The sequence below is a fragment of the Protopterus annectens genome, chromosome 10.part0 (assembly GCF_019279795.1).
Source record: "Protopterus annectens isolate FY-2018-M chromosome 10.part0, PAN1.0, whole genome shotgun sequence".
NCBI classification, from domain to species: domain Eukaryota; kingdom Metazoa; phylum Chordata; order Ceratodontiformes; family Protopteridae; genus Protopterus; species Protopterus annectens.
The window spans coordinates 407,365,416-407,379,404 of NC_056744.1; the positions used below are offsets into that span (position 1 = coordinate 407,365,416).

Consider the following 13,989-nt stretch of genomic DNA (forward strand, 5'->3'; position numbering starts at 1 on the left):
CAGGTTCTGGTTTCATGCCCATGTCCACCATCCAAATTCCTCAAGGCAAGGGATCATCTGAATTTCTGTCTCCAGGGACTGTGAGCACTGACAGCAGATATTCTTGAGGTACCAATGGAGTTTCCTCGTGTGTAGCCTGGCTAGAAGGATCATAAAGATATAAGATACTATATAGCCTAATACTCTGTGGGATTCCCTGGCTGAGAGTTATTGATTCTGCATAATGTTTTGGAAGTACTGAGTCAGGAAGAACAACTTTTCTGGAGGAAGCAAGGCCTTTTGAAGGGAGGACTCCAGAAGAGCCCCCAGGAAAACTGTCCTAGTGGATGGGTCTGTGAAGATTTTTGGTAAACCCCAAGGAGTTGAAGAGGAACCGAATGAAGGCCATATCTACGAGGAGCTTTGAACAGCTTGTGGCTTGAATAAGTCATCTAGATAGGAGTAAATCTGAATCCCTCTTGTTCTGCAGAAGGCGGTCACAGGAGCTAAACCTGCGACAGGTAGACAAGCCAAAGGGTGCTGCAGAGAACTGAGAGAGACTTGTACCTGCGCTGAAATGTAGAAAACTTCTGCAAGATTCCTCCACACAAATGTGCAACTAAGCATCTTTGTTTAGGTCCAAGGTAACCATTAAGGCCTGAGGGGCTATCACGGGAAGACATTTTTGAAGAGTCAACACTGAGGGTGGACAGGCCTAGAATAGAGCTCCAAAAACCTTCCTTTCTGGGAACCAGGAATAGCCTGGAATTGTACCCTTTCCTTATTTAGTGTTCTGGTTACACTGAACTCTGTCAGCACAGGTTGTGAATCCGAAAAAGGGCCCCTGCTCTCTGATTTTTCGAAATATCTGGGTAACCTGAGTATCTTAATAGTTCTGTGAAAGTGAGTCAGTAGCCATTTAAGATAACTTTCAGAACCCACTTGTCTGAAGTAATGAGGCACCAATTTTCTTTGAATAGAGATAGCTTTCCTCCTATCCTTCCTGGAGAGGGTTGAGGAGCTGGGTTGGGGAAAGGAAGAGTCACAGTTACGCTCTCTGTCAGGGCCCTGCAGCCCGGCACTCATCTGCTTGGGGGTTTCCGAGGACCACTGCCTGGGGCTTTTGTGACTGATGCTGCCTTTGAAGCGCTTCCCTCCAGGGTTTCCTTTGTCTGCCTTTTGACTGAGAATGTTTAGTGGATTCCTACTAAACCTAAGGGTCTGAACTTGGAAGAAGTCTTTGACAATAGCCATAAATTTTGCCTCATCTTCCATCTTTTTGAGCACATCTTCAGCTTTTGACCTAAAAAGGAAGTCCTTATCCACAGGTGCATCTAGAACGCTGATCTGACATGGGGGTCTGTTTCCAAAGCCAAGCATGCGTTCCAATGACAGAACCAAATAATGCAGCTCGGCTACAGGCCTCCACAGCATCACAGCCGCAGTGTAATGAGTGTCTAGCCAGCTGGAATAGCAAAGGTCCAACAATTCCTTGGAAATGTTCTTGCCCTCTAGGGAAGACATCTTTTGCTTCATTTGATTTAAAATACCTTGTTGGTATTTTATCATATGAAACTGGCAATTAAGGGCCTTCATGGCCAGGGTAGCAAAAGTGTAGATTTTTTTTTTTTTTTTTTTTTTTTTTACCAAGCCTATTAAGAGCTCTGCTTTATCAGCAGGTAGAGGGTTTTTTTTTTGAAAAGCTGGCTCTTGTTCCCTTGGGTCCTTGAGTTACAACCTCTGGATCAGCAGAGGGATTTTTGAAGAGGTACTTATGAGAGTCCAGCACCCTGTAAATCCTGTCTGGTTTTCAAGGGACTGAAGTAGAGAATCTGGTTTCAAGGAAGAATCCATAAAAACAACCTCTACTGCCTCCAATACAGGAGTAATAGTCAAAGGTTTGTGTTCCGGGAGGTCAAGGAACTCCCTAACTTTTTTTGATTGTGGGTATTCCCGTCTCTCCCACTAGAAATGTTCCATCATGGCATGCAGTGTTTCCCCAAAAGTGATGCCCTCAGGAGGCAAAGCTGAAGCCAGATTCTCTTCAGAATCTGAATCTTCAATAGTAGCATGGAAGGGTACGTCCTCAAAGACAGACTACTTTTGGTCAGAATCCTCATTTAAATCAGGAGGTTCAGAGAAAACATCAGGGGTAGGTCCCCTCCTCTTTTTCCCTGGGGAATACTCCAAAGGTGGTTGCCTAGCTCTGACTAAGGAGATAAGGTCCTTGGTTAACTTGGCTAGGTCTTGCAGATATCTTTGTGTATGGCAGCCAGTAGGCCTAGACATAGGACCTGAGATAGAACCAGATGCAGAACCCTTCTTAGAGGGAGCTCTAGCCTTGGGCCTAGGTACATCCGCAATCCTGATGCCAGTCTCTTTGCAAGGAAGAACCAATGCAGGCTGACGCCTCAAAGGCACGTCACTGGTACAAGATCGCTCATCGGAAGCAGAGGTCTACTGAGCGACTTCAGACCCGACCGACGAACTGAAAGCCAAGGCCTGTGTAGAAGGTTGAGGGACCCGACAGCATGTCAGACTCAGTATGAGTCTCGACAGAGACCTGCTCCACTATCTCGGTCGCAGAAGGGGCTGCAAAAAGTGCCTTGCCTTCTTCAGTATTAACTAGCCTTGGGGGAGTGGCAGACTGAACGACTGCCATCAGAGGCCCTAAGCCTGGGTCTTTTTTCCTTGTCCTTCCTAAGCTTAGAGAGCTCAACCCTGGGATGACCGGTAGACGCCATGAGGAAGAAGGCAGACAGATGCCCAGCTAAGATTTCGGCCCTACACCTGATAGCCCTAGAATTGAAACTGGCACAAAAACTGCAACTAGGGAAGCCATGATCAGGGCCTAGACAGGTGAGAGACAAAATATGAAAAGTACAGTTTTGTACCTACCATAAATGTAGATGTTCGAAGATCCACATTGCTGCAGTCCTAACACTTGGGTAGTCCGCTGTCCCTCGGTCGGCCCGAATATCAGAGTATAAGGCTGACGTCGGTCAAGGCGCATTTGACTGACATCAGAACGTCAGGGTACAAATGCGCATGACCGACGTCATATCCTCAGTCTTTTCTTGCCCCAGATGTCAGAAGACCCTAAAAAGAAAGGTCAAAACCCATAGACAACAACTAAACAACTAACCAGCCTAACACCAAAAATATGTACAATATATACAATTATACAATTATACAATTATACAATTATACCTCAGATGGATAACCCAACCCACACAACCACCTCAAACTACAGAGGGGAAGGAGGGAGGGTAAATTGGACTGCAGCAATGTGGATCTTCGAACATCTACATTTATGGTAGGTACAAAACTGTACTATGTTCTACATCTCACATTGCTGCAGTCCTAACACTTGGGTAGAATCCCAAAGCAGAGGTAAGGGAGGATGGCTAAACTATAATGAAGCAGGAGCTGCCAAAATGCCCTGCAACACAGCAGTGGCAAAACCAGCCCTGGATTTAGAGTACAGTGGAAGGTGGTAATGCCTAGAGAAGGTATGCACTGAACTCCAAGTGGCTGCCTCCAAAATATCCTTAGTAGCCACCCCTCAAAAGCTGTTGAAGTGGCAGTAGCCCTAGTGGAATGAGGCCTAATCCCAGCTGGAATCTCTTTGCCATGATGGGAATAACAAAAAGCAATGCAAAATCCAATCCACTTAGAAATACTTTGTTTTGACACGGGCTTGCCCTGAGAGCACAAAAGAAACTAATAACTGCTGAGATTGTCTGAACCCTTTAGTTCTGTCCAAATAATATCGCAACTGCCTGTGTACATCTAAAGTGTGCAAAATCTTTTCCCCTTTAGTTTGGGGATTTGCATAAAAAGTAGGCAAATGAATAGTTTGGTTTAAAGCCACACTAGAAACCACTTTAGGCATAAAGGAAGGATTAGTACTTAAAGATACCCTATCCTTATGGAAAATCAAGAAAGGCTCAACTGCCATAAGGGCCTGCAATTCAGAAACCCTTCTTGCAGAGGTAATGGCCAAACAATGGTGGGTCACAGTCGTAGTGAGCTGAAATTGCTGCAGCATGAATCTTAATAGAAGAGAAGGACAAACCTTTGTCCAATAACTCAGTAAGATATTGAAGAGCCACACTTAAATCAGGCTCAGAAACATCCAAATCCTTAGCTGCACTCCAAAATAAAAATCTCTTCCATTTATCTGCGTACACTTTCCTTGTACTAGGCCTTCTAGCTTCCAAAATTACATTCAAAACTTGTTGTGGAAGTTGAGGCCCACTATGGTTTAAAACAGAATATGCCATGCTGTTAGGTGAAGAGAATGAAGTTTGACATTGAGCAAATGACTGTCCTCCTGGGACAACAGATGTGGAATCAAAGGCAAAGTTCATGGAGGCTTCTGTACTAGACTTCTCAGTAATGGGTACCAGTGCTGTCGAGGCCAATCTGGAGCTATCAAAATCATCCTTGGCTTGTCCTGTCTGACCTTTAGAAGTACCTTTGGGAGGAGAGGCAGAGGTGGAAAGGCATACACATGAAGATTTTTCCAACTGAAAGAAAGAGCATCCACTTTCCAAGCTGTGGGATGAAACCGCTTTGTGCAAAACTTTGGCAGCTGGTGGTTTAGTGGAGAAGCGAACAGATCTATGTCTGGAGTTCCCCAGGACACTGTCAATTTCTGAAATACATGAAGATCCAGTTTCCACTCGTGGGGATCCATGATTTGTCTGCTTAACACATCTGCTAAGGAGTTCTGTGCTCCGGCAGAAACCTTGCCTGAAGACTTAGTTGTATACTGAGAGCAGTCTCCCACTAAATCTTTGCTTGCCTGCATAGTGGATAAGAATGTGTTCCCCCTTGCTTGTTGATGTTCCACATGACAGTTGTGTTGTCTGTTAGAATCAACACCTGCCCTGGAAGAAGTAAATCCTTGAAAGCTATTAATGCAAACTGGACTGCTAACATCTCCTTCAAGTTGATATGTAGATGCTGTAGTCTGACAGGCCACTTGTCTTGTATCCACTTTCCGTTTAGATGAGCTCCCCAAGCTTTGTCTGAGGCATCTGTCGTTAAAATTTGACTCGCCTCTGGCCGGGTCACAGAGAGTCCCTTGTTTAGGTGACATTCCTGAGCCCACCACAAAAATTCCTTTTGAATGCAAGGTATTATTTGAATGACAGTGTCCAGATGCTGGCAGTGCTGTGTCCATACATTTTGAGATACCATTGCAACTTCCTCATATGCAGTTTGGCATTGGGAAGCACCAGAATACAAGATGCCATGAACCCTAAGGCTTGAAGGACTGTCCTTGCAGTCAGCCCGGACTGAAGAGATAGATGATGGAAGTAAAGGGAAAGATTCTTTTGTTTGTCCGGGGTTAGAAAGGCCATCTGGGATGCTGTATTCAGTCTTACACCCAGAAAGCACATGTCTTGAGAGGGTACTAGACTGGACTTTATTTCGCTTCACAGAATACCCCAGGCATCTTAGCACTGCTATCACATATTCCAAATGACGAAGAAGCTCGTCCCTTCCTTGAGCCAGAATCAGGCAATCGTCCAAATAAGGATAGATTTGTATTCCTTTTAGCCTGAAGAAAGCTATCACTGGAGCCAGAACTTTCGTAAATACTCTGGGCAGTAGATAAGCCAAAGGGCAATGCAGAGAACTGATAGTGAGAAGTCCCAGTCCGAAAACGCAGATATTTCCTGCAACTTAGCCTGATAGGAACATGAAGGTAAGCCTCCTTGAGATCCAAAGTTACCATCCAGTGATCCTTGCCCAGTAGAGGTAAAAGCTGTTGTAACGTCAACATTTTGAACTTGGGAATGTCCAGATAAGTGTTGAGGATAGATAGATCCAAAATTGGTCTCCACGTGTTCCCCTTTTTTGGCACAAGGAACAGGCGAGAATAAAATCCTAGGCCCCTTTCTGGCATAGGAACCGGCTGTATGGCCCCTATTTGGAGTAACAGAGAAATTTGCTTGTGAGCCTCTATTCTTTGTTGAGGAGGAATGTCTGGCATGCCTTTGAAAGGAGGCAAGGTATGGAAATAAAACCTGTAACCGTGATGTATGATATCCAGTACCCATCTGTCTTGGGTAATCAAACTCCAATTTTCTTTGAAAAGTGCCAACCTTCCTCCCAAAGGTGCTGCCAGGCGAGAAGGTTCTGGCAGCTGAAAAGGTAGGTCATTGGGTCTGTTTACGAAAGGACTGACCCCTGCCCTCACCAAGACTGTGCAGGAGAACTCCCTGTTCTAGGCCTGAAAGAGCCCTGACCTCTGCCCCTGCCACGTCTAGATCTACCCCTAGACTGGGAATCATAAGAAGGATACGTCCACCCTTTAGTAGGCCAATTTCTACTAAACTTTGGAGGCTGAACCTGCAAAAAAATCTTTAACAGTCTGCATAGACTTAGCCTTGTCTTCCATTTTCTTTAAAACTGCCTCAACAGGAGAACCAAACAAGACATCAGATTGCAAAGGGGCATCCAAAATCCTAGTTTTAACATGGTCAGATAAATTTTGATCCCTCAGCCAGGCATGCCTGCGAAGAACTGACCCAGTGGCAGCCACCCTAGACGAGGCCTGAACAGCATCAAAACCACATTGCAAAGAATGCTTACCCACCTGTTCAGAAACATGCACTAAATCTTGTAACTCTTTACAATCAATACCTTCCGCCAGAGCATCAACCTAAGATTTCAACTGTGAAAGGAGATAATTTTGATATTTCAACATGTGAAACTGGCAATTCAAAGCTCTCATGGCTAGAGTGGAAGAAGTATAAACTCTCTTTCCCCACCTATCCAAGGCCCTGGCCTCTTTATCTGCCGGAACTGGATTTTTGACAACAGAAGCCTTAACACCCTTAGGTCCCTGGCTAACAGTTTCTGGGTCTGCCCTAGGACTCTTAAAAAGATACTTATGAGCTTCAGGCACCCTGTAATACCTATCTGGTTTAACAGGAGCAGGAGGCAAAGAATCAGGATTAAGAGAAGCCTCTGCAAACACATCTTCCACCACATTCAGAACAGGAGGTATAGCTAAAGGCCTATGCTGGGGTAAAACAAAAATTCCTAAGCCTTTTCCTGGAATCAGAGAAATCCTGACCTTCCCATTTAAAATGCTCTCTCATGGAGTGAAGGGTCTCTGAAAAGAAAAATCCTCAGGAGGAGAAGCAGAAGGAGTAGAATCATCCACATCAGAATCAGAATAATGAGAATACTCCTGCAAATCTTCAGTCAAGACTCAGACACATCTGAAGCCTGCTCATAATCCCCAACACAGGTTCCATCCTAGGCCTCTTATCAGGAGGGGGCATAGAGCCTCTAATCAAAGTAATTAAATCTTCTGCCATTTTAAGCATGTGCTTCTTGGGCACTGAACCTGAAGAACTAGGAGTGACACCCACAGAAGCAAAACTAGACCTGCCTCTAGGAGAAGCCTTGGAAGCAGAAAGAGAGGGCCTAGACACCTTAGGAAGGGAGGGGAGTACAGTTACCTGAGAAGCCCCTACAGCCTGACCTGCCTCCTGGGAGGCCACATCCTGTAAAAACACAGTTTCTCCCTGGGACTCCAGAGAGGCCTCCATCGGAACCACCGGTTCCACTGGCGCCTCTAAAGAACCGGCGTCCGGTTCAGACTCCTCTAACCTAGGTTTAATTGCCTTGTCCTTGCGCTTCATTGAGGAAGCCGGCGTCGGAGCATCCGACGGCATATTGTAATTGCACCGCTTCCCAAAGACCAACCTGGCACAATCCAACCTCCGCTTAATAGTGCGTTTATTGAACCTAGCACAAAAGCGACACCCAACAACGTCGTGCTCAGGTCCCAAACAAGGTATACACAAATTATGGTAATCCCTATGCGGTATCTGTTTCCCACAAGAAATACAGTTATTCACTTTTTCTGACATCCGGTAAACCACTGAGGCAAGAAAAAACCAAAATATTCCCCAACGGGGTACTTAACCAACTCTGACTTCGGTCTGAAACTCAATCGAAAAATTTCAGAACGCCGAACGGCACTTGCAACACTGCTTCTGCATCGGACCATGCGGCAAAAAAGACTGAGGATATGACGTCGGTCATGCGCATTTGTACCCTGACGTTCTGATGTCAGTCAAATGCGCCTTGACCGACGTCAGCCTTATACTCTGATATTCGGGCCGACCGAGGGACAGCGGACTACCCAAGTGTTAGGACTGCAGCAATGTGAGATGTAGAACATCTCTGTTTGGGATTTTCTTACCACAGTGGAGACAACTGTTAACCTCACTGACATGTTAAAGCAGGAAAATAAAAGGAGTAGGTGGCTGAGAATTGGATATTAAGGATGCAGAATAAAAGGCATCAAAATGATCTTAAAGAACTGGGGAACTGGCAAAAGAGCTGGAGTACCCAACACCAGAAGGCTGTATCATCTCTTTTGTAACTCAGACTTGGCTCGACTGCCACTCCAAGTGTCTCATCTTGCTCTGAATAGTTTCTCCAAAGGATAGTTAGGCAAAAGGGAGTCCCCTTCTTCTGATGAGACTTGCTCAGGAAGAGTGCAGTTACAAAGTGTAGTCCACAGAATGATCAAAATCTAGTTCAGGATCCTCTTCAGAAATAGAAGAATCCAAGGTGTGCGTTTGTGGGGTGGACTAAGATAGCGGAGTCACAAAAGGAGGAAGCTTTAGGGCCATGAGAGCTTTAAATAAGCCCTGGGAGAAGGTTGACCATTCTTTTTCTCTGTAAGGTGAAGGGGAGGGACATCAGATGTTGGATTTTTATTTTTTTATTTTTAGGGGTGACATTTGCCTGCACGAACTTGGAGGTTCTCACTCACACAGTTTTATGTAACCAACTGCACAGCAATGCAAGGAGCATGAACTGCAGTTGGAGTTGGATCATTCCAACAAGCACGATTTATTCACTTCCAGATACCAACTTTATCGTATTCATTGTCACAAGGGACAGTCAAAGCTTATAACAGTAAGCAAAAGACACAAAGCAGAGACCTAATCCTGAATGAGACACCAGTCCACTACAAAACACATATACGTGACTACAGTTAACTATAGAATCACCAACTCATTGCTGAATTTCGGGGTATGGAAAAGTCAGAAACCAAAAAAACCTACACAACAAAGGAAGAGCAAACAGACGGTGCACAGAAGGTGCAACACAGGGAGCCCAACTGGAGAACTATGCCTCTTTGTTAAGTGCACTGCTTTTTCAGTCTCTCTTCCCCATCTTTAACCTCCTCTGATTAATTCTTAGTGTTATTGTGCAAGATTTTTATGCCATACTAATTCGCCGTTTAACAGCATCTTTTGTTCTAGAACCTACTATAAACCGTGTAAGAGTAGGTACTTCACTTAGGATATCAAGCCCTAGTAGTCTGCAGTAAAAATGTCATGTTGGCCTCATCCCATTTTATTCCCTTTCCCTCTCTAGTTAATTGCAACTACTACTTTATAACACTATGTTTTATCCAATACTTTATAACAGTATGTTTTATCCAATACTTTATAACAGTATGTTTTATCCAATACTTTATAACAGTATGTTTTATCCAATACTTTATAACAGTATGTTTTATCTACTACTTTATAACAGTATGTTTTATCTACTACTTTATAACAGTATGTTTTATCTACTACTTTATAACAGTATGTTTTATCTACTACTTTATAACAGTACGTTTTATCCAATACTTTATAACAGTATGTTTTATCCAATACTTTATAACAGTATGTTTTATCCAATACTTTATAACAGTATGTTTTATCCAATACTTTATAACAGTATGTTTTATCCAATACTTTATAACAGTATGTTTTATCCAATACTTTAACAGTATGTTTTATCTACTACTTTATAACAGTATGTTTTATCTACTACTTTATAACAGTATGTTTTATCTACTACTTTATAACAGTATGTTTTATCTACTACTTTATAACAGTATGTTTTATCTACTACTTTATAACAGTATGTTTTATCTACTACTTTATAACAGTATGTTTTATCTAATACTTTATAACAGTATGTTTTATCCAATACTTTATAACAGTATGTTTTACTCTACCTTAGCCAACTTACTTGTTTTAGGGCAGCTTTAGCTTCAGCTGCTTCTATGGCTCCAGATGACTGTGGTGGAGTCTGTGCTACTGTAGAGGGTGTACCTTCCAGCGACGGTCTAGGTGTTGATGTAGCTGCAAATTCTTCAGACGAAACACCTGCAAAGAAAAAGGCAGCAACCTTATTCAAAATGAAAATTAAGACAAATGCTCCTTGTCAGTTTAAAAACAAAATGCTTTGCTCACTTAAATTATTCCCCCCGCTTTCAACAGTTGTCTGTGTTTTTCTGGTATTCGGTTGACCAACTTGCCAACTTGAACGCATTGTTATGAATTAATAAGTTGATTTGTGAAAAAAAAACATCTTTTACCACCACCACCCACCTCCCCCATGTGCAGCACAGGACTTCCCGTTTCCCCTGCGAGCATCATCACTTTGCGCATTTCGAGGACATTTATCAGGGTTCAGAAACAAAGACAGACACTTTAAAGTGCTTTTTTAAAAATTCAAATTTTACTTACGGATACTTCTTAACGTGCCAACTGATTGCTAAATAAACACAGATGACCAGACAATTAAAAAGCAAACCTTTGAACTCGATTGTTCCAAGCATAGCACTGCCAGCAATAGTTTATAAAGAAAATTTAGCAAACATTCAGTATATACCTCTGACAAAACTCCCTTAAGTTTAAGCTGAGGTCACAGAACAAAGCAATGTCAAAAACTAGATGCAGTTAGCTTTACATTGCTATTCTTAATACTGCAGATGTAGACTATTCCGCTCACTTCCTCTGTACATAAAATAAATACGATGCATCTTATTACACTAACAGTCGCACACGCAACTTGTGGCAAGAGATCCAATTACTGCAAGAACAGTGCAGAGGGATGCAAGTAACATTAGAATTTCATTTTAAACTCGTTTCAAAAATATTTCTGTATGTGCTGCTTTGCAACTGCTCTTCTACAATTCTTCTGCCATACAGAGGGGTGAAAAAGCAACTGAAAGAGCAGACCTTCAATTTCTGTCTGCTCTCATTGCTACCTCAATGAGAGGGTCTTTCCTGCAATTCCCGTTGAGGGTACACAGAAGGGATGCAAACTAGGAGATATTTTAAAGTCCTTACAGAAGTAGAAAGGGAGTTTCACAGCAATTTATCTAGAAATAAATAGGCCTAGTAGAATGCCCCTGCAAATGTAGACCACGTGTAGTGTATTTAACAGAAAGTATTCTTGTTCAGTCTATCGTGCTGACCTACAATATGTTTTCAGGAATTCATATGTTTAACAGACTTAAAACACCACAGGTGTGCACTGTAGCTTACAGTTTCTCACTAAACTATGTATCTGAACTAAATTAAAAGAATAAAAAAAAATTATTATTAGAGACCTGTGATCATAACCATGTTGTATTTGGGAAACAAATTTTAGATATTCACCTTAAGATCAGCACCCAGCTCTGTGGTATATGGAGATGAAGTGCCATGACCCAGACAGCCAGAGACTAATTAGGAGCTCGGGCACTGGAGGAGCAAAGCAGAAGAGGGCATGGGTAAGTGGCTACCATTTGTTCACCCATCTTGCAGCAAGAGGGGCAGACTAATCCACTGCAGTGCCACACCAGAAAGGCCAAGTGGTGGAATGGTTAAGGTGTTTGCCTCTAGTCTGCAAGGTTTGATTCTCACCACTGGAAAGAGCTCGTCTCATTGAAGATTTACATTTCCATGCTAAACAAGGAGAAAGTTACTGTCAGTTGCCGGTCGGGTGCCAGGATCCACCACATAACACATGCATTCAGGTCACTCCACAAGTACAAATATGACTGTCATTGTCCATGTTGGTGTGAATGACCTGAGATGTACCTCCCTGGACTACATAAAAGAAACATGGAGGAGCTCTCCGATCTTGTAGCCCAGGCAGGTATGACCCTAGCCATGAGTAGCATCTTGCCATCACCCAGAATATTACAGTACAGGAATGACTGACTTCAACAACTGGCTAAGCTTCTGGTGTCATTCTAAGGGGATCCAGTATCTGTCTGCCTGGGATGACATGATCGACAGACCACGATGCTTTGCCAGAGATGGCCTGCACCTGTTGCCCTTGGGATTTCGGATACTGGCTAAGACACTTGCCAACCCCTGCAGTATCTTTTTTTAGGCAAGGTTCAAATGATAAATTCACCACCTTAACAGGTACAAGCAAGTAAAATCTGAGGGTAATGCGACTTAATACTAGAAGTCTAAACATCAAAATGCATTCACTTGAGGCACTCCTTAAAATGGAGAACATAGACATCTGTGCAGTGACAGAGACCTGGTTCAAGGCTCCAGAGAGCGCCCCTGCATTACCAGGCTATAATTCATACCACACCTTTCGGCCACCTAACCTGGACTGAAACACTAAAGGTGGAGGTGTGTCCATATTCATTAAGGATATCCACACCTCCAGGGTAGTTGCTCAGCATAATGCATCCGACATTATCCAAGTGCAACTAACTCTGGGCAAGACCGCAATCCAAATTGTAACTTGCTACAGATCCCACACCATGCCCCAGGATTCCCACTCCTCATTTCTTGATACACTGGAAAATATTAGGGTACAACCCAACGCCCTAATAATGGGAGATTTCAAATACCCCACCATTAACTCGGAAAACTACTCGTGTACCAACTCTTTTGTTCAACGTTTTCTGGAATTCATAAATTTCAATGCCTTGGATCAACTTATCCACACCCCCACCAGGGACAGCAATATCCTAGACATGGTCATTACCAACATGGGCAACCGGTGTTCTACACCAGAGGTCAAGTCCTAGTTTGTCAGATCTGACCACAAGCTAATCACCCTAGACATCCACATCCCGCCCCCCATTAGGGAAACCACCTTAAGAAATTTCTTCAAAGCCAACTTAACACTTCTGAAGACAGAAATGGCAAACTTCACGACACCCATGCAGACGGATAATAGAGGTACGACTGCTGAATCCTACACAAATGTACTTTATAAGGGGTTCCTAACAGTTCGTCGAAACTTCAGCAGTTCGAACACCATATGTTCGAACTGTGAAGTTCGAAAACTGATTACCGCGAAGCAGCGGAACACCGAATTCTTTCCCGGGGAAAGACTTCGGTTGGCCGTTTCTGCGGCTTTGCTATTTTCAGCACTGTGGTGGAAAGTTACGGGTCGGGTTCAGGTAAGTTTGCGATTGTGCAGACGTTAGGGTTAGGGCGCGGGTGAGGTGGGTGTGCGACAGTGACAGACTTTACGGTTAGGGTGGAATAGGTGAGTTAGGGTTAGGGCGCGGGTCAGGTGAGTGTGCGATAGTGATGGACCTTAGGGTTAGGGTTAAGGTAAGTGGATAGTGTATGTACAGTTTAGTGTAGGGTTAGATGTAGGATTTTAAGTGTGTGTGTGTGTGTGTGTGTGGATTGCCGTTTTCTTTGGTGTGCTTGTGTTGTGTGTTTTTCTTGGAACAGCGATTTTTTTTTCCCTTGGGAAAAAAAATCTCTGTTCTAAGCCTTTGATGGTTTTGCAATTCGAGGTTAGAAGTTCGAACATATGGAGTTCGAACTTCTGCCGTTTCATCAAAGTGATATAGACCCCTTTATAAGCACTTACACGAGTGCATGGATCGTGCTTATCCCCAAACAGAACCAAGATGCTATCCTCTAAAAAAGAGAATCCAATCTGGTGGTCCCCTGCCATAAACAAACTCTACAACAGTAGAAAGAAACTGTGGCAAAAAAATAGCAAAATCCCATGATTGGAGGTACTTCCCTGGTCAGCCTCAGTAAAAAGCGGAGATCCCTCAAAAAATCCTCCAAAGCTAGTTACAAAAACAAAATCGCCACTGATCCTTAAAGACGAACACAAAGCATTCTATAGCTATGTCAAGAATCTCAATGGCAACACTCAGATCTGCTCTGAGTTACAGCACAATGGCACTAAATATAC

At 43.3% G+C, this 13,989-nt stretch overlaps 1 protein-coding gene across 1 annotated transcript in view; it reads right to left on the reverse strand.

Annotated features, from left to right (window-relative positions):
• The window catches only part of TPR (translocated promoter region, nuclear basket protein), a gene marked incomplete in the record, with an annotated part of 1,837,142 nt that overhangs the window by 1,441,413 nt on the left and 381,740 nt on the right, over window positions 1-13,989 (reverse strand). Inside the window, 1 exon segment of the mRNA XM_044085316.1 lies at window positions 10,054-10,190. Within this exon segment, the coding sequence (XP_043941251.1) occupies window positions 10,054-10,190 (137 nt within the window).